The sequence below is a fragment of the Ursus americanus genome, chromosome 28 (genome assembly GCF_024610735.1).
Source record: "Ursus americanus isolate L20-20 chromosome 28, mUrsAme1.1.p, whole genome shotgun sequence".
Lineage (NCBI taxonomy): Eukaryota > Metazoa > Chordata > Mammalia > Carnivora > Ursidae > Ursus > Ursus americanus.
Window position 1 is genome coordinate 5,321,182 of NC_142154.1, and position 20,823 is coordinate 5,342,004.

The window sequence follows — 20,823 nt, forward strand, 5'->3', positions numbered from 1 at the left end:
GTCCTCTGGTGGCGACAGCCTCTTGCCGTGGACACTCGCTCCTCTGGGAAAGGGGCTTCTTGTCGCCTGGATGACCTCCCCGCACCCGGGGTTCAGACCCATCACCTAGCAATAAATCCAGGCTAAGGTTTGGAGGGCGAGGATGAGGACATGGCCGACCTGGGCTCCTCTTCATCTTTTAGTCTTTACGGATCTGCAAATAGTCTTAGGGTATTGAGGAATTCTTGGCCTCTATGTGTTTTGCCTTGTGCAAACAGGGTTCCTGGCCAGGCCTTTTCCAACTGAAGCTTGGTGGCAGTCTTTGACTTAGCAACGGTTGAAGGCCCTCTGCCCCTTTGGAAACCTGAGGGGGCTCTCCAGGAGAGGTTGAGCGCTGGGCTTCCGTCCTGCATTTACCTGTGGTGGCTGATGTCAAGGAGGGCAGTGGTTCGCAGCATCAGGGGTGCAGAGGCAGGGCAGAGAGTGAGATCCCGGGTCTTGGGTGCTCTGTGTTCAGAGTCTACCGCGGAGGGCAAAGCGCAATCAGTCCGTGAGCCACATGCCACTTTTTCTGGTTGCAGAAGATAGCCCTGCTTTGAGGTTAAAGAGGATGGCACTGATCCTGCCAGGGCTCTGTTTCTGGCTTCTAGCCTTCTGCTGGCTTGGCCTTCTGCAGTGAAAACATGGGTCCCCTGAGTTCGTATTCACAGGGGATTCGCTCACCTCTTTACCAACTGTTGCCCAATTACCAACACACAGGAATGGCATCCCATGCTCCCCTCCAGCATCTTTACCACACTGTAGTTTAATTGTGTTTACTTGTCTGTTTCCCTGTTAACGTTTGTTGAGTGCTGGGACTGTACTTCTGCCATTTCTACAGGGGTCCACTACCTATCCCATTCCTGCACTGGTGGAAGTGCTGTGTTATATTTTGGGAACATCCCAGCTGTAGTGTTTGCTCGTGGGAATTTACACAAGTCAGAGTGACCAAAGCTAGTTTTGCATACTTACGGCTAGTGAGCCTGACTCTGGCACTGGAAAAATAGCGCCTTCCAGATGTCTTCATTGACAGTGAACGGGGGCCGATGGCTGCTGGATCTCCTATCCAGTTGAAGTTCTTGGGCTGTAGGTGGCACCAGGAATGATGTGCAATTGCAGCATTCATGGTTGGCAGTGGCCCTAAGATCCTGGGGATCAACTCGTGGGCCCGAACTGGATGCAGGAAATGAGGAGGGCCCTGCTTTTTGGCGGCCCCTCTCAGGAGGACCAATGGGACCAGACTCACAGATGGCAGTTCTTGACTGCCCAGCCCGTCCTGGTGAAATCTAGGCTAGAGGAGAAGAGCAGCCCCTTACCACATTTCTTGTGAGGCTGGATGGAGCGGTGTGAAAAAATAGGTAACTGAAACATCTCTTCTAGGCTGTGACCACTATTTAACCCGTTCACTCCTTTGGGGCTCAGCAAAAACTGAGGACCCAATAGGCTTGCTCCTAGCCCCAGGGAGTAGTGAATGCGGCAGCTCTTCTGTTGGCCCAAGTCTGTTTACTTATCGCCCGATAGAGCCATGGCACTGGCAGTGCTAGGGAGAGATTACACAGAAGCCACCGAGGGTGGTGGCCTTGTTCTTTGTCAGTCATGAGTTTGGGGTTATTGCAAGACTGGAAATACAGAGAACAGGTCTCTCAGGAGAAGGCTGGGAGCTTCACTTTGCCAGATGTCATTACTACAAACAAGGGAGCTTGGGAACAAATGCAAAAGGAACCAAGAGACCCTTTCCCAATACCCAGCATACTCTGCTTTCCCAGGCTCCGTGCCAGATACCATCACATTAGCCGCCTGTGCTGTGGCCACCACCATGTGCTGCTGCAGCCCTTTTTCCCTTGTTCTCTGAGAGGCTGCGCAGGGACCCTCACCCGATACTCATGAAGTTTTTTCTGGCCCTGGTGGCTGGGGTGCAGCATGCGCGTGAGCTGCTCTACAATACCCAGGCTTCGGATGAGATTCTCCCTTTGTAGCAGGGCCTTCATTCGCTCCAGCTCCTCCTCTTCCACAATTTCTTGAGGATGCATGGTGTCCAGGTGTACGGGTAGCAGCTACAAGGCACATGAGAGATGAATGCAAGATCTCCAGGGGTGAGTCCCACACCATCAACAGGGATGGCTGCGGGACTCCTGCCCACTCTACCCCTCCTCCCCTGTCCCTTCCTTGATCCCAGCGGAAGCTTCCCTTTGCTATCCGTTCTCTCACCCCCTGGTCCACCAGGTCAGATCCAGTGTACTCATTAGGAACCCCTCTCTCTCTTATACAAGAGGAGGAGAGGACAGCAAAGATTCCCTTTTCTAGGAGTCCCAACCCATTTCCCATAGAAAGGCAAGAGCTACCAAACCCCCGACACCTCTTTCTCCCGGGTCCGGTTCCTGTAAACCAAGTGGGTGGAAAGTCCCCGGAGCCGGGCCCTGGATCGGCTCTTCTCTCCTGCGGATTCACCCTGGTTCTGGTCCCTGTTTTCCTTTCGCCTCTTACTGCCTGAGGTCTCCTGCTGTTCCTGCTTAAGGCGGATCTCTTCCAGCTGCTGCCTGACAAGACACAGCAGCTTCAGACACTGGAGAAATTGTGTTGGGGAGAAGCAGGGTGAGGGAAAGTGGGGAATTATGATCTGTTGGGGGGACTGACGGGAGAAGAATGAAGGGGAGGGTGGGAAACCTACTAAATGGAAACGGAATCACTAAGAGTCTCATAGGATATATGACTCCATACCTCTTGGCTCAAGTGTCTGGCTTCCTCTCTACCCTGCTGGGGAGCAATTCAGCCCCCCCCCCCCCCCCGCAAGTGGACAGAGGAGACTGCAAGGCAAAGTACCTGGCACACTCCTCTCTGGCCTTGGAAGCAGCAGTCTCTTGGAAGAGGGAGCCATTGTGCTTAAAGAAAGGTGCGTACTTCTCCGTGTCAGGCCCAGGGTAGATCCGCCGGTATCCTCCAAGGTGGGAATCCTCATAGCGCTCCTGGTCTAGTATTGCTGCATGGGACGACTCAATTTGTTCTCGCCTGTGGAAACCAAGCTCAGAGTGAGTCAGGAGGACTGAGAATGTTCAGTGAGGAAAGGAAGGCTGGCCAAGGCTTGGAGGATCCGATAGCTTCGGGCTTTTCTGGCCAATGCCCATGTAGGGAAAGCTGCCAAGGCCATCTGGCCAATCCCACCTATGTGTAGCTGTGGAAATAGAGGCTTGACTTCCAGAAATCTGGTTTTCATCCTAAGTGCAAAGGGGTCCCCTTGTAATCTAGCACTCCCAAGTTATCACAGTCTTTTAGGTTTCGGATTATAGAGTAATATATGTGAATTACAGAAAATGCAGAAGCACAAAAGGATCAAACCTCGATAATCTTACTGTGCAGTTAGCATATTGGTTATGAGCAGGGACTCGGGCCGGACCGAGTCTGCATCCTAGCTTTGCTACTAACTACCTTGCTTTCTTTATTCCTTCCTTCCTTCCTTGTTTCAGACAAAAATGGGGTCATACAACAGCATTTTAAAATGGCTTCCTGGTATTCAAGTGATTCTATGATTGTACTTTTGTTTATTTATTTTTTATTTTTTTAAAGATTTTATTTTTAAGTAATCTCTACACCCAACCTGAGGCTCGAAGTCACAACCCCAAGAACAAAAGTCACACACTCCACCCACTGAGTCAGCGAGGTGCCCCAGTATGTTTGTTTAATAAGTGGTTAAGCGTCTGCCTTCGGCACAGTTCATCCCAGCGTTCTGGGATCGAGCCCCGCATCGCATCGGGCTCCCTGCTCAGCGGGAAGCTTGCTTCTCCCTCTCCCACTCCCCCTGCTTGTGTTCCCTCTCTCGCTGTCTCTCTCTGTCAAATAAATAAATAAAATCTTAAAAAAAAAAAAAAGTCCAGGAGTTTTCAGCCCTTTTCCCCGCTGAAGGACATGACTCATACAGTCACGTGTGAAGTCCGACCGTGGGTATTTACAGTTATACGTCCCCTCTATTCACACATTTGAGTGCCTACTGTGTGCCAGGCTCTCAGGATATCATGACAAATCAAATACACACTGGCCCTGTATATTGCAATGCAGGTGGGGAAGAGCACTGTTGTTATGGGAGTAATTCTAAATCTATTCCAACTCATTCACATGTATTATTAATATTATAATTTAGTATCAGCAACAAATCACCATGTTTGTAACCCATCTTATAATGAAAGCACCAGTGGGTGAAAAAGACTGATTTAAACAATCCTTATTATTGAATAACTAAACTGTTTTCTGTTTCAGTATTATAAACTTTCTAGAGGAGCTTTGTTAAAAAAAAAAACAAAAACACAAGAGCAAAGAGCTCATCAAACCACATAAAACTCCTTATGTGCTAATGTGAAATAGCTCCAAATGATACCGCTAAGCATGGTATGGAGCATGTGAAATTTACACTATTGTCTGGGTAAAGGGAGAACAATCTGTATAAATATACATATATGTACGTATGTATGCATTAAATGTTTGTGTGAGTATACACGTGGCCCTAGGAACATAGATTGGCTTCTCCGGGGGCGGGGGGGAGGGAGACAGTCGCTGGAGAAGACTTAAGAAATTATTCGCAGTATCTTTGGAATTTTGAACATACTGTCTCTGATATGTAATATATTATCTGTGCAGAAGAAAAGCTGTTCTTCATACTAATCAGCCCCGGACCACCCTCGCCACCTACAGCAGCACTCTCACGCCCAGGCCCGTGCTAACCAGACAGCTCAGACACCTGCAGCACCTGGCTTCCCGTGGCTGCTGGTGGCACTGGAAAAGCCGCTCCTTGACTCGTCGCTTGTCCTCCTCCATCACCTTCCTTTTGTCACAACCGCGGAGGTTGACAAGGGTCATGGCATCACAGAGAAGTGCATCCTTCACTTCTCGATCAAGGCGGGAGTCGGTGGTGAAACTTGGAGAGTGGTTTACCTGCCAGGAGGAGTCATTATCCACCCCGTTCCCAGACCACCCAAGCAGGTGTGGTCCCTTGCGGGCCTGACTGGAGGGTCTAGTCAAGACATCCCCCTGCAGAGGCCTCAGCCAAGGAGGCGGGATGTTTCTGACCTCCAAGGCCACAGGACTCTGCCACAGAGATTCCTTCAATACATGGGCTGGTGAAAGCGAACCAGACAGCCTGATTCTATAGACACAGTGTCCCTAAAGACAAAGATTACATGAGGAACTCTTGAGATCCAAATCCTGGATTCCTCTGGTGGGAGCCAGAGACCACTAAGATTTGACTCAGCAGGTCAAAAGTGGAGAGATCTTACGCCTTCTGCCGGTTCGTCCCCACCCCAGTGCCGCCACTGTCCCCCATTCTCTGTTCCACCAGTTGAGTGCACTCCTGTCCCAGGCGTCCTGTTCAGGGCAGCCTCTGGACCTTGGTTTTGCAAAGCCCAAAAGACATTCCTCACCTCCAGCAGCCAGGGCTTCAGCTTGTGGTCCAGCAAGATGTCAAAACCAAGGATCTCAAAACAGGCGCATGTACCTCCACTCAGATATTGGGGAAAACAGGTTCGGTAGTTGTGGCGAAGAACAGAATGGGCTGAGATGATGGTTTTGATGATGATGTCCTCGATGTCCCCCCACAGCTCTCGGGGGTCGTAGCCGTGTTCTCGCAGCCAGGAGTTGAGTGTCGACAGCTTCCTGCGAGGCCCAGTGCTCAGAGGAGGACCCATTCTACACCAGTGGGTCTGGGCCGCGGGCAGGAGGTTCCCTACCACTAACCCTACTTCCGTGAAGCTATGTGGGAGCTTGGAGTGGGGCTTAGTTATCAGGGTGGGGGGCGGGGCTGCACTTAGAGGTCAAGCACAGGACAGGGGTCTGTAAAGGTGGTTTTCCTGAGCAATTGGCTTCCCAAGAGCCAGCTCAGTTTCATGGGCTGCTGAGACTATAGGGCTGAGGAGCAGTCGGGGCAGGGAGTACCTCTTACTGCCCACAGCAGCATCTCGGACAAAATTCTCATTGTGTTTGTTGATAGCATAGTTGGTCAGGTGCATGCAGACGTCATCCTGGGAAGAGAGTGCCCCTGTGATTCAGACTTTCCCTGCAGCACCCCTCTCCAGCCCTTCATTGCCTTTTTATTACCCATCCCTCCCCAAGATGGCTCATCTCCTGCCCCTCTTCACCTCAGAACTGTCCCATAAGCTCCTGGGGAAGGGGGTATGCCAGGCTCCTCCGGGGAGGACCTTGCAGCAGTCACCACCCACCAAATGCTCTCCTCCCTGCCAGGCGCCAGGGTGCTCACTGGTTCATTCCTGGCTCATGGGTGACAATAATAAGCCTCTCTCCCTGGCTTCTCCATAGAACCTCAGTGCTCATGAGAAGAGGGCACCGCCCTGCCCCCCAGGACTGCCGGTTGGCCCCCTTACCAGGTTGGTGTGGCTGGGCTCCACGTAGGGCATAGTGGCAAAGCGAGCCAGGCCCTCCTCGTACATGAAGATCCGAAGAGGGTCACAGGACGTGATCAGGACATAGATTCGCATATCAAACTTGAAGCCGTCAATGAGGAAGGGCTAAAAGCAGGGAAGAATACCTTTGAAGTGCTCATTCTATCCCATGCATTGTTCTAAGTGTTTCTAATCATAATAACTCATTTAATTTTCATAATAACCATATGAAGCTTAGTTACTGCTATTATTCCCATTCAACAAATGAAGAAACTAAGGCACAGAAAGAGTAAGAAATTGCCCAAGATCACCTCTAAGAATTGGGAAAACTCAGATTCAGACCCAGACAGGCTGGCTCTGAACCATGGCTCTGGACTGCCTCCAAGATAAGGGGAAACAGCAGGAAGGGCAGGAGCCGAAGGGGAGGCCGGCTTCCTCTCTGGCACTGGGAGAGACGAGGTGCTCTGGTGCTCGGGGAGGGCCCCGGTGGTCCCAAGGCACCCTTCACCTTGGAGATGTATTGCTGGCAGATCATATGCTCTCCTGGCTTGATCTCCCGGGGATTTCGGGTGATGAAGATGCCCCGTCCCTGGCAGCCACTGTCCGGCTTGCAGATGTAAGTGCGGGTTTTTCGCTGACGACCATAGGACTGGAAGTCCCCAAAGCTACGTGCAGAGAGAGGCTGGTCAGAAGGGTTCCGTGCGTCACAGCTGGGCCAGGCCCTGTGGAGTTGTCCTGTCCACGCTCTTCCTGGAGCCTCAGTCTCAGACCTTCTTTTCTTAGAGCAGCTGAAACTCTCATCCCTTGAGACTTTCTAGGTCACAAGGCCAGAGTCTGGAGGGAACTGAGATGGTGAAAGCTTTCCTCCCCGAGAATATGAGCCTGGGGAGCGGGGGCTCACTCACTCTGCAGGGAGGCACCAGGTGCGGGGGAAGATGTTGTACTCGGCGGGATAGAGTTTCTGCATGCGGTTGAGGTTCCGAGCCAGCAGGTCTTTGCGGCAGATTTCCGTCATGCCCGGGAAGTGGTTGATTTTCTGAAACGGAACCAGCTGGTTATCTACCCCCACCAGCAGAGTAAGTGGCAGTCCCTGGGGCCTTGGGCATACCAGGAGGACTGGGAAGGTCAAGGTAGGAGTCAGAGTGGATGGGGCGCCTGGGTGGCTCAGTGGGCTGGGCATCTGACTCTTCATTTTGGCTCAGGTCACGATCTCAGGGTCCTGAGATCGAGCCCCTCATCGCGCTTTGTGCTGAGCTTGGAGCCCACCTTGGGATTCTCTCTCTCTCCCTCTCCCTCTGCTCCTCACCCCCCACACAAGGACATGCATGCATTCTCTCTCTCTCTCTCTCTCTCTCTCTAAAAAAAAGGTGGGGGAGGGTGGTGCCTGGGTGGCTCAGTTGGTTAAGCGTCTGTGTTCGGCTCAGGTCATGATATCAGGATCCTGGGATCGAGCCCCGAGTCGAGTCGGGCTCCCCACTCAGCAGGGAGTGTGCTTCTCGCTCTCCCTCTGCTCCTCTCCCTCTGCTCCTCCCCCCTGCTTGTGCTCTGTCTCTCAAATAAATAAAATCTTAAAAAAAAAAAAAAGTTACTGTGGGGGTAAACCCTGTACCCAATACCCTAAGGGAGAAAAGGAAGTTTCCCTAAGGCAAGTGAGAGCCTCCTCCTTGGCCTCTCCCAAAACACACATCCGCACTGAGGTCAGGAAATGAGGGACAGCAAGATGGATTCACCAGGACTTTGGGCCTCCCACCCACCTTATAACATCCCCCAGACCACCGGGGACGAGTCCTATAAGAATAATTGGTGCATGGGAGCAGAAGCAAATGAGAAACCATTTTCCAAAAGAGCAAAGGAAATTGAGCAGCCGTCCCAGGAACACAGCGCCACGCCACCCCCAGGATAGGACGTTGCCAGGGCGCCTGCTGGAACCGCAGTGCGGGGAGGCAGCAACTCCCGCTGCTTCTGGGCTGTCTCACTGGCTTTATCACTCGCTAGCTGCAGGAACTTAGTGTTTCTGAGCCCTGGTGTCCTCTTAACCAACAGGTATCTGCCACTCAGGGTTGTTTTGAGAATGTAATGAGTTTTAAAGTGTAAGAGTGTAAAAGCACTTGATAAGTGCCTGACATTCAGTACACCCTCAAGGAACGGTGTTAATTATTGTCTTACGCGTCTTCCATCCGCTCCCTGCGTATCCCTTCGTTAGGGCTTCTCGAGCACTTCGAGCTCACTCTGTGTCTCTCTCGGGCTCTTCTCCCGTGACTTGTTGTAGCACAAGTTACGATCTCCTTGACTCCCTTCCTGGCTTCCCCTCAAACTAAGCCTGCAGACCTTTTTACATTCTTGTATTGCTAACCACCACAGAGACCCACTTAGAGGTCTGGCTCAGTCAGTGGAGTGTGTGACTCTTGATCTTGGGGTGCTGAGTTCAAGCCCCATGTTGAATACGGGGATTAACTTAAAAATGAAATCTTTTTTTAAAAATAGATTATAATTTTTGAATGGAACAATTACAAATTCTACTGTACTGGAAATTTTCTCATGTATTTCTTTTTTTTTTTTTTTTTAAGATTTTATTTATTTGACAGAGAGAGAGCACAAGCAGGGGAGCAGCTGGCAGAGGAGGAGGGAGAAACAGGCTCCCCACTGAGCAGGAAGCCGGATGACTCGATGACTCGGGACTTGATCCCAGGAACCCGGGATCATGACCTGAGCTGAAGGCAGACGCTTAACAGACTGAGCCACCCAGGCGCCCCTAAAAATAAAATCTTAAAAAAAAAAAAAAAAGACCCAATTAGAGGATAACCAAAATACCATGAAGAAGTTATATTCTTTTTGTGGGCCCATCCTTCCTGACTTTCTTGCTGGCCTGCAGGACCCCACACTGACTCTCATGCTAGGCTAAGCTGCTTAGAAGCTGGATCGCTCTGCTGGCCCCGCTGTTTGCACTGAAGCTGCCTTCCAGCCTTGCCCTCAGCTGGGCTCACCTGCCCTGAAGGGGGCCAGCTGGGCACAGATGCCTCCAGGCAAATGGGGCCCAGCAGATACTTCCTTCCTATAATATAAGTTCCAGAAACCCAAGAGGAGAATTTTTCCAGTGGAGCAGAAGCCCTGGCCATGGCCTTTCCTGCTCTGCCAGGGGGACAGCCACAGAGGGTGGCAGCTGCAGGTGCCCGAGCAGGAGGGAGGGAGGACACATCTAGGGGCCATGGCCCCTTTAAGCTATTGGGTCCGGAGCTTGTACCTGAAACCTCTTCATGTCCATGACTCGTTCCAGTGAGACAGAGCAGTCTGTCCAGTACACAGTCCACTCTTCGTCCTCCCCCACCTCCTTCAGGCCACACATTTGGGCTGCCCGACGCACTGCGGAGAGAGGGAGGTCAGTGGTGCCAGCCGGGACACTGGCAGCAAGCCTCGTGACTGTAGCTGGGTCAGGTGAGGAACAGACTCGAGCAGAGAGTGGGATGAAGACAGAGGTGATTCTTACCTCAATGCTACAGTTTAATTACCATGTGACAATTCCAAGTTCATGAGGCCGTCAGGGCCCTTCCAAAATCTGTGACAGAGAAAACTAGAGCCTGGCTCTCTGCTCCTGTCAGTCCTCTCTCTCTCAATTGGGATGATTTCAGACCTGCAAAGCCGACCCTCTGGAGGGGTCACACCGGCACCTCCCACACTGGGTGGCCCCTGGCACGTGGCAGTGGGCACAGAAGGAGACGAAAAAATAGCTGCCCTAGCGGGTGATTTTTTTTTTTCTTTTAATTCCTGAAGATCCCTCAAGGGCTTCTTTGGGAAAAAAACAAACCATATTGACCTGTTCTCATCTCAATTCTGATAAAACCTGGGAAGGGCGGGGCAATGGTGACCTTCAGTCACTTTTTTTTTTTGCTAGCTAAGGTCAGTCTGTCAGCTAACTGGGGGGTTCCCACCCTACCACTAAGACTAAGTGGAACTAGTATCCCAGCTGCTAGTGGCTCAGTACAGGTCGGGCCAGCCCGACAAGATGCGGGGGTGGGAGCCTGACTGCGGGACCCACCCAGCGCAAAAGCTGCAGGTGCCCTCTTAGGCAGAGTGGTGTGTGAGCGAGCTGGGTGCTTACCGCTCTCATACTTGCAGTTGGTCAGGTTGATGGCCAGGGGTCTGGAATGGAGGAATGGTAGAAATCAGGCAGAGTGGGAAAAAGGACAGACCCTGGGCTGCGAGGCACCCAACATATCTATAATGCAATTCATTTTCTCTAAAAGCCACTTAAAGACCAGGATGACAGACATGTGGTGAAAATGCAAACCAAGCCAACTCAAATGGCTCTGAATTTTGTGTTTTTGTAGTACCAAAAGGTTAACGATGTTCCTACATTCCCTGTCCTCTCTTGCAGATTAAAGGGAAGACCCCCAACTGCTGAAGGGAGGCCAAGGGGTGACTCTCTTCTGGAGCCAGGCAGGTGAGGGGGCCCAGGCACCTGTCTGTTACCTGCGTTTCCGCCTTCTCTTTCTCCTCCCAACTTCTAAGTCATCTGAGTCAGTTGGGGCTATGATTTTCTTTGGAATTTTCTTGGCTACAATAGATAAGGGACCTCCATCCCCAAATTCCTTAGAGTCAGCCTTCGAGAGTTCCTGCTGAGGAGAGTCAGAAGGGATGGTAGTTTCCCCTTGAACACATTCCTCCTCGGATTCCTCTTCCTCAACGTAGTCTTCCTCCGATTCGCTGGTCTTACAGGTATTTGGCTCCATCCTCTTAGGTTCTGAGGGGAGAGGGGTGAGAGTGAAATACGTATCAGAGCTTCCTTCCTTCAGGCCCAGGAAGGCCTGGAGGCGTCTACGCAAAGGACCTCCTTCATGGTGTTATAATGGAACTTTGCTGCCCCTTCAGAACAGAACAATCCCACTGCAGAATGGGATCGTTTCCAAGTAGGTAATAGGGGCTAGGGAATGCCTGTGAAACGTTGGATTCCCCGACAAGCCCTGATCATCCAAGATCGCCCCTCCATACAACACGCTGGGGTGCGCGTAGAAGCTGGACAGAGCCGGCAGGGGCCATGACCATGGCGTTTTTATTCCTGAATGGGAAGGGGGAATGGCTGGGCTCTGGGGGGACCTTCGATTTTAAAATAGAGCTGAAAGCCAGCGCTCCTTTCCTTGTCCCATGACTCAGGTTCTCCATGTGTACACACTGGCACTTGGTGGCTAAAACCCCTTGGGCTCTGCTGCCGGACGGGGAGCCGCTGGCTGACACTGCCCACCCGAGATTTCGAGGAAAGGGGAGGGGCTGCTGGGTCCGCCCCTAGCGGTCCGAGGCTGGACTCAGCTGGTCGCTCATGTCCGCCCTTCGCCCGGCTCCTGCTCCTTCCCGGGCGTCGCTGGGCCTCCGGGACCACTTCCTTGTTCCACAGGACTGGCTGTTCCCGCCGATCGCGAGGGGGAGCCCGCTCCCCCCCTTTCCGGGGTTCGCTCCTAGCTCGGAGATCCCGGCGGCGGCGGCGCCTCCTTGAGCAGGCCAGCAGCCGCCGCCGCCGCCGTCGCCATGGACACGAGGGCGGCCCCCATTGGAGAAGCGTTCTGGGGGCGTGGCCTTCCCGGAACCACACCCACTTGGGCGTGGGCCGAGGCCATCTTGCGCGCAGGCTCCGCCTGCCCTGGCGGTGGTGGTGGTGTGCCATCTGGGCCGCCTCGCTGCGGCAGCTCTCGGGGTGCATCAGCTGGGACTTACAGTCCTTCCGCATTCGCGCCGCTTCACACACATCTCACCCCAGCCTGTCTCCAACCCGCGGGCCGAGCCCAGAATTTGGCCAAGTCTGCGTTCGGGACATACACCTGCTTGCCTTTCAGTTTTTTAGTAACCTGAGCGGAACAGCCCCCGCGCTCGGGAGGCACAGCGGTGAACAGCACTCACTCACCCTGCTGCGCGGAGACGGGTGACCGGACGGCCTCATCATAGCGCTCCTTCACCGTCGCCTTCACTGCTGCTCCTGACGTCCATGCACTTGGACTTCTGGTCGCTACCTCCACCGAACTCAGTCCAACTTGTCATTTTAAGACTATCCCGTGTGCCTAAATGTAGAGGACACTTTAAATCTCCCTCCTTTAAAAAGACGTGGACATTGCCTGACTCATACATTTCTTGCTGTTTCTTCAGCATATATTTTGTTACTCCCTTCTTGAAATGCTTTGGAGTCCCTTGCCTTCCAGGACTATCATTTTTCTCATTCTTCCCACAAATATTTAGGTTCCGGGCACTATTCTGGGACCTGAACCATCACCAGTTCTTGCCTGAATTGCCACCATGAAGCAACCTCTTTTTTTTTTTTTAAAGATGTTATTTATTTATTTGACAGAGATAGAGACAGCCAGCGAGAGAGGGAACACAAGCAGGAAGAGCGGGAGAGGAAGAAGCAGGCTCATAGCGGAGGAGCCTGATGTGGGGCTCGATCCCAGAACGCCAGGATCACGCCCTGAGCTGAAGGCAGACGCTTAACCGCTGTGCCACCCAGGCGCCCCATGAAGCAACCTCTTAATTGCACTCTGATTGTTCTTCCCTCCTCCATTCCACCCATCCATTACACCTTAAGTATTCTTTCTTTTTTAAAGACTTTTCATTTACTTGACAGAGAGGGAGAGAGAGAATAAGCAGGCAGAGCCCCAGGCTCCCCTGCAGAGAGCCGGACCTGGGGCTTGACATGGGGCTCGATCCCAGGACCCTGGGATCATGACCTGAGCTGATGGCAGATGCTTAACCGACTGAGCCACCCAGGTGCCCCTTAGATATTCTTTCTAATGCCAATTTGATACTCCCCAACGTAAAACTCTTCGAGGTTTCCCATTAGATCAAATCCAAAACCCCTTGGTTACATAGGCCAAGCAGAGGTGGAGAGGCGCTGGGCTGGATCCTGCCTTTCTGTGGTGCTTGAAACTGAGGACGGAGGGTCCTCTAAGTGTTCCACGATTAAGCTGAGAAAAAGCTTCTAAATCCCCTTCTTGACAATTCACGAACTATCTAAACAGCTGAGAAGTACCACCATAAAGAAAACCTACTTGACCCCCTCTCCCCTTTCTTATGGAAAAGTTTAGTTTGGTCAGAGAAGGCTTTCCTCTGAACAGCAGTCCTGGGGGAAAGCCCTGCCTTTGGGCTCATCACCTGGGACACAAAGTCCACTTTGCTGTAATGGTCATCTGTACTTCCTTCAGACTGAGTGAGCAAAACAAAGCGATGTTATTGGAGCGCGTATATGCAAAGGTTCACAGAAAGAAGCATAAGCTAAAATTACTGCAATGTGCCAAAAAGAGGAAGTCGACCCAAAATTTTTTATAGGAATTTAAATGTCAAATATATATTTAAATGTAAATGTTAAACTTTTTTTTTTAAAGGTTTTTTATTATTTATTTAGTTGAGAGAGAGGGAATCCTGGCAGGAGGTAGCTGGAGAAGGAGAAGCCGGGGCTTGATCCCAGGCTGCTGGGATTATGACCTGAGCTGATGGCAGACGCTTAATGACTGAGCCACCCCGGTGTCCCTCTGCTTTTTCTTTTTAAAGATTTTTTTTTGAAGATTATTTATTTATTTGACACAGAGAGAGCACAAACAGGCAGAGCGCTAGGCAGAGCGTGAGGGAGAAGCAGAATCCCCGCTGAGCAGGGAGCCCAACATGGGGCTCGATCCCAGGACTTGGAGATCATGACTTGAGCTGAAGGCAGATGCGTAACTGACTGAGCCACCCAGGCGCCCGCCTTCTCCCTTCTTAGTAACAGGTTTGATATCCCTGAGGCTTGTCCATGAAGAAAGATGAGAAGCAGATACATTCATGACGGCTCACTCATTCAATTTATTCTAAGCCTTCTTCTCTTTACAGAGACCACTTAGCAGTTCTTTATCCCTCCCCTTGGGCTGAGATGGGTAAGGCAGCAGTCATGGAAGCCCAAATGACCACTGTGGACAGCTTTCTGGAAAGGGACTAGACCAGATAGAAAATAAATACTTCTAGAAGAATTACTGCTTGTCCTGGGCTATCAAGGCCACCAGTGCTGCCTGTACTTTTTCTGCCTGGGCCGGGGGCAGCAGACAATCTTGAATGAGGGCCAGAGCAGCCGCCTCTGTCAGACTGTCAAAATCCTGGGACGTTTTGACAGGGAGGTGCCCGGCCAGCTCACAGAGGGCAACATTGAATGCGTCGCCTTCCTTTACCCCAAAGCTGGACTTCCGGGCCCACAGAATTACTCGGATGCCTGTGAGAGCAGAGGAAGGTGATGTCTTTCCAGGTGGGGCCCCGCGGGTCACAAACAAATTATGGGCAATGTCATGGTCAGTCAGGTAGTCAGTGGCCCGACATACCCTGCCTATCAAGGCCTCCAAGTCAGGCCCTGGCCCGCTTGTGTAGAAGAGGAAGCCGGGAGCTGGGGGGGCCTGGAGCAGATGCAAATGGCCCCTGGGGTCCAGGGGCTCGCTCGGCGCCCCCTCCACAGGCAGTCTGTGAGCCAGGTAATACCCGTGCAGGTGCAGGTGGTTCACCGAGGCCAAGCCGCCCAAGCTATTGAAGCCGACGCGGAAGCCCGGGTGTGAGCTCAGCAGCACAGCCTCGACGCCGGCCCGCAGTGCGCCTGGCAGCAGGCGCTGGGGGAGCCGGCGGGTTGGCTCGGGCACCAGCAGCACGTGGCCCCACTCCAAGGGGCTGACATTGATCATCACGAGGATGTCCTCTTGCTGGAGAGCACCTGGGAGATCGGGCTCCCGGAGCAAACGGAAGAGCACTTCTCCTGGCCGGATCTTGTTGAAGTTAAACTGTTCAGGGTCAAATGCCTGCTTCACACTCCGGATGTTCTGGGGGCGCCGCCTCTGCACACCTCGCTCCACGTTCAGCTGAGCCACAAAACCCACAGCGCCAGGGAGGGTTTGGGTCTGCAGCTCCCCCAGGCGGTAGCGGAAGAGCCCTAGTTCCATCCGCTGCCTCCAGGCGGAGCAGAGAGCAGAGTCGAAGCGAGACCGCGGTGTCCTGTCCCGGAGGCTGGGTGCGGTCCTAGGCCACTGAATCCCTTCCAGCACAAGTTCCTTCTGCCCATAGACAAAGTCAGGAACGCCTTGCTCTTCCCAGTCCTTACTGTTTGGAGGGAGCAAATAGGAAGTCTCATTTGAATCCTGTGGAGCAGCCATGGGGCTGACCTGAAACAATCGTTAAGAGGTGAAAAATACATGATGCCGTTCCATTTCCAGAGATTTTATTTTGATTTTCAAATAAATTTTACTTTGTGTTCTGATTACAAAAATAATCTATGCCTTTGGGAAAATACTTTGAAAACATGGAAATCACAAGTCCATCACCTGTAGATTAGCATTCATTTTTGCTGAATTAAAAAATATACTTCTTCTTTTTAAAGGTTATATATATTGAGTAAATGGAAGAAAAAAATAAAGATAAAATACAACCCTTATTCCAATGCCTGGGGAGAACAAAATCACCATTTACATTCAGCCTTTTTTTTTTTTTTTTAAGATTTTATTTATTTGAGAGAGAGAGAGGAAGAGCACAGAAGGAGAGGGAGAGGGAGAAACAGGCTCCCCGCTGAGCAGAGAGCCTGACGTGGGGCTCGATCCCAGGACCCTGAGATCATGACCTGAGCTGAAGGCAGACGCTTAACTGACTGAGCCACCCAGGTGCCCCAGCCTTTTTTTCTTTTAATTACGTAATTTCTACACCCAGTGTGGGGCTGGAACTCACGGCCCTGAGATCAAGAGTCACACGCTCTGGGGCGCCCGGGTGGCTCAGTCAGTTGAGCATCCAACTCTTGATTTCAGCTTGGGTCATGATCTTGGGGTTATGGAATCGAGCCCCACGTTGGGTTCTGTGCTCAGCGTGGAGTCAGCTCGGGATTCTTTCTCTCTCTCTCTCTCCCTCTGCTTCTTCCCCCACTCATGCTCTAAATAAATAAATAAAATAAATAACATACAGGTCGTTGCCACTTTCCTATCTGTTTGGTGCAACAAACATCCTGTGATTCTGTTTCCAGATGTTTTTATTTTCCTTTAAAATAAAATCCCAGTCAACCACTGGCTCAGGCTTTTGACACACTCTATCAAACTGCCCTCCAGAAAACTGTAGCAGTGTTCCACTGCATAAGAATGGCCAGGGTTTATGATCTTACTGATACGTGGAATTTAAGAAACAAGGCAGAGGATCATAGGGGAAGAGAGGAAAAAATGAAACAAGATGAAACCAGAGAGGGAGACAAACCGTAAGAGATTCCTAATCATAGGAAACTAAGGGTTGCTGGAGGGGAGGGGGTGGAGGATGGGGTAACTGGGGATGGTATGTGTTGTAATGAGCATTGGGTGTTATATAAGACTAATGAATCACAGACCTGTACCCTGAAATAAATAAGACACTATATGTTAATTAACTGAATTAAAAAAAAAAAAAAGAATGGCCAGGGTTTCAAAACTCACTACTCCTTCTATGGGAACAGCTCTTCCACTCTTCAGTAGGGATTCCAAATGGCCAGGCATAGAGCCATTTGGGTGAGGATGACCCAACGTGTGCGTAAATGCCAGGGCCAGTCCTTCATGGGGGAAATCAGTGGCTATCTTCATCTCCCACCAGGCTCCTGGAGCCCTGTGGACCGGGAGGTGTCAGGGTCAAGGGCCTGTTGGCTCAGACAGGACTTCGCAAGGAGGCTCCCCTCATCAGAGTTCCCTCAGCTCTGCTGGTCCAAAAACTTGACATGATTAAAACAGAAAGGAAACATTAAAAAACACACAAAATGACATATCAAAAGTTGAGTTTAATGGGTACAGAGTCTCAATTTTATAACATGAGAAAGTTATAGAGATTGGTTACATAATAATGTGAATGTACTTCTCACTACAGAACTGTACACTTAGAGGCGCCTGGGGGGCTCAGTCAGTTGAGCATCCGATTCTTGGTTTCCGCTCAGGTCATGATCTCAGCGTCTTGAGATCGACTGAGCCTGTGTTGTGCTCCGTACCCACTGGGGAGTCAGCTTGAGATTCTCTCTTCCTCTGCCCCTCCCCACTCGCTCTTTCTCTCTCTTTAAAATAAATAAATCTTGGGGCACCTGAGTGGCTCAGTTGGTGAGGCGTCTGCCTTTCCGGGATCGAGTCCCGCATCAGGCTCCCTGCACAGCGGGGAGTCTACTTCTCCCTCTGACCCTTCCCCCTCTCGTGCATTTTCTCTCTCACGCTCTCAAATAAATAAATAAAATCTTTTAAAAATTAATTAATTAACTCTTTACCCCCCCCCCAAAAAAAGTAACCGCTATGTATCAGGCAATGAGGGCACAGTAGCAAATAAGGTGAAAAGGGCCCCTTTTGTCATGGAACTTACATCCTGTGGTCCAGTCAGACAAGGAACAAAATGAACATGGTAACTGTTCATGGTATTGGCATTCTGTGGAAAACAAACCTGTGATCCGATAACGGAGAACGGATAAAAGGTGGGATCGGGGCACTGTACTTCAAGAACAGGGGGGGTACACCCTCCGAGGTGCATGCAAGAACACGCAAAATGAGCAGAAACCTGCAAAGAGCCAAGGAAAAGGTGCTCTAGGAAAGGAAGCTGCAAGCCCAAGGTCCGGAGTCAGGCAGGTGTTAGGCTTGTGCCGAGGATGGAAAGGAGGCCAGTGCTAACTAGAGCACAGCCAACAAGGGGAGGGGGCAAATGAGGCTGGAGAGGAAAGCAGGGGCCAGATTAGCTGCAGGCCCTTAGGCATCATGGTCAGGTGCCTGGGTTTTGTTCTAAATGCAATAAGGAATCACTGGGAGGTTCCAAGCAGAAGCACCACATGATACTCTATAAACTTTTGTCAGACTGCTGTGTGGGAGGCGGATGCAGGGGAGCAAAGGGGAAGGAGACCATTTGGGAGGCAACTCCGATGGCCAGGTGAGTGGAGAGGGCGATGGGATGGCACAGGTGGGAATGGCGATAGAGAGCAGGGGACGAGGGTCCTGTTTGGAAGGCCAAACCAACAGGGCCTGCTGACAAGCGGGCTAGGGGGACTGAGGCACCGGGAAGACCTGGGAGGGCCTGAGCTTCAGGAACGAGGTACACTGGAGCAGCCTTTACAGGGCTGGAGGAACGGAGGGGGGGTGGCGGTAGGAACAGTTGATCAGAAGGGGGGATCGAGAGTTCAGTTCTGATTACTGAGTTTGAGATGCAGCCTGAACATCCGAGAAGTGTGTAGACCGCTGACAGTCAAACCTGGAGGCCAAGGTAAGGGGTCGACTGGATACAAATACGGAATAACATTTTAAGCTAGGGGCTATAGGAGCAAGGACCCAAGACCGAGATGACCAAGGATCAATCAGCAGTGACCATGTGACAGGATCAAACCTTTCCACGAAAACCAGGAGCAAGGGAGCACTGGTCGCATGTCTGTCTTGTGCCAGACATGGGCTGGGGGATTTCTAGGTTCTCTTAGGTGACCTACCTTCACAACAAGCCTGTGAGCTGGGTATCATCCTGGGACAAAGGTGAGAGATTAAGCCTTACAGGCTGACCAGGTGTTTGAATTCCTGCTCTACTAGTCACTAGGGCTGTGACCTTGAGCCCCTGGAGTGAAGTCCACAGGCTTAGCTGTGCCTCCCTCGCTCACCTCCTCTCATTCCACTCTTCTCGCCTACTCTGCTCCTTACTGAACTTGTTCCAGCTCAGGGCCTTGGTGTTTTCTGTGCTTCCTGCCTACAATGTACCCTTCTCCCAGATTTTCTTCACAGGGCTGGCCCCTTCAGGTCTCAGATCAAATGTCACCCCCTCAGGGAAACCTGGTGTGGCTCTCCTATCTCATGTCCCATGGAAAACAGGAAGAAGGAAATAATATAAACAGGGAAAAGATGTCTTGGAAAACAAAACAAAATAAAAAGTAGAGCTCAAATCCAAGTGTTGGTAGTTACGAACAAAACTTGAAGAGATCCAATAAAATATTTCACAACAAGAAACACTAGAAGCTGTTTTTAAAAGTTTTACACTGTTTCATGAGTTGGTCAGGCACAGGCAGGACAGTATGCTAAGCAGACTCACTGTAAGTTATTCAATAACTTATAATGAGAAGCATGCCAAATTATAATCAGAAGGTTGTTCAACGAAGGGTTCGGCACCAAGTGTGGTGGCTGAGAGATCTATGTCACAGCTGGTCGCCATGGCACAGGGCCAATTTCCACATCTTCACTTCGAAGAGATACAGTCTCACCACAAAGTCCAGGGACTGGCCTTGGCTGGCCAGGGCTCCCTTCCCTCAGTCTAGTACAGAAGACACTATGATGGCTTCCTGTTCTTCGCCTACCCTTTTACTAACGGAATTCTTGTACAGAAAGAGCCTGCTGTCAGTCAAGATGATCAGGTTGGAACGGGACTGCACTCACTGACCGATTTGGCTGTTCCCACTGCTTTGCAGTCTCCACTTCTTGGAATGGAATATTTCCACAATGGTGGGACTCCCCGTTGAGATAGTGAGTGTTCCTAAAGCCACTCAGATGAACACCTTATTGAGTGCTGGGGAAGCTACGGTCACTCAGCAGTTACTCAATGACTGCCACCTATCAGATCCTGCAGATCATGATTCTCGTAGCTCTTCATGGAGCTTACAGTCTAGTGGGGGGGGGGGAGACATTAACCCAATCAATACCCAAGTAAACCTAAGTTGCCAACATGAGACAGGGCTGTCAAGGAGGAGCACCGGCTATTCTAGAAGTATAAGATTCCTCATCGAGTCTAGGGAACCAGGAAAGGCTTCCCCGAGGCTAACATGGAAAAGGAACTGAGAGCCCATTGTGGTGGGAACCCAGAAAGCCAAGAGAAGAGGGCAGAGGGAGGCTGAAGTCAGATTTCAAAGGGCTGGTATTTCGGTTTTTAACCATTTATTAGTTTTAAATTTAAATCACCATGATCATATCTAGACTTTCCAAAGATCAGCAAGTAGAATGAATCAGGAGAATCAAGAACTTAGCCCTACAATGTTGTCAATTATACATCGATAAAGCTGAAAACAAAAGAATTAATCTCACCTCCACCTCCTCTCTCAGCTTGGAATCCTCACCTCCTGGAATAGTGGAAGTTCGTTCACGCGTGCATGCATCCAGTTTGTTGAGAGCCTACTCCGGGCCAAGCATTGTCCTAGGGGGTTGAGAGGACAAGAGCAAACAGGTCAGCCTCAGTCCCTGCAGTCTCTTGGCGCGGGGTCGGCTAAGTGAGGTCTACAGCCATGGGGAGCCGTGAGAAGAGTCTTAGACTAGGGTGACCTCTTTCTAAGTGCCCGAGCCTAGACAAGTCACTTGTACCCTTTCCCCGGACCTGTTTTCCACATTTGTAAAACGGGAACCTACCTTGCAGGGCTCTTGTGAAAAGCGAAGATCACTATGCACGGCTCCTGCAGTCTGCAGACCCTCAGCGCACAGCCTCAGTCATTTCTGGGGGTGGCAGGCACGTGCGGCAA

The 20,823-nt window shown here is 51.1% G+C and overlaps 2 protein-coding genes across 2 annotated transcripts; both read right to left on the reverse strand.

Moving 5' to 3' along the window:
• Positions 1-170: 170 nt before the first annotated feature.
• TTLL13 (tubulin tyrosine ligase like 13) lies at positions 171-20,502 on the reverse strand. Its single transcript, XM_045813055.2, has 16 exons — positions 20,396-20,502; positions 12,289-12,442; positions 10,866-11,136; positions 10,495-10,535; positions 9,640-9,758; positions 7,304-7,434; positions 6,907-7,063; positions 6,381-6,524; positions 5,935-6,020; positions 5,424-5,655; positions 4,754-4,938; positions 2,839-3,024; positions 2,375-2,555; positions 1,893-2,072; positions 991-1,309; positions 171-649 (listed from the first exon to the last, which is right to left on the reverse strand). Exons 3-16 carry the CDS (start codon positions 11,123-11,125, stop codon positions 393-395), a joined length of 2,478 nt encoding a protein of 825 aa, XP_045669011.2. The 5' UTR covers positions 11,126-11,136; positions 12,289-12,442; positions 20,396-20,502; the 3' UTR covers positions 171-392.
• GDPGP1 (GDP-D-glucose phosphorylase 1) lies at positions 12,706-20,503 on the reverse strand. Its single transcript, XM_045813054.2, has 2 exons — positions 20,396-20,503; positions 12,706-15,541 (listed from the first exon to the last, which is right to left on the reverse strand). The coding sequence occupies exon 2, from the start codon at positions 15,530-15,532 to the stop codon at positions 14,375-14,377; it is 1,158 nt and encodes a 385-aa protein (XP_045669010.2). The 5' UTR covers positions 15,533-15,541; positions 20,396-20,503; the 3' UTR covers positions 12,706-14,374.
• Between the last annotated feature and the right edge of the window lie 320 nt (positions 20,504-20,823).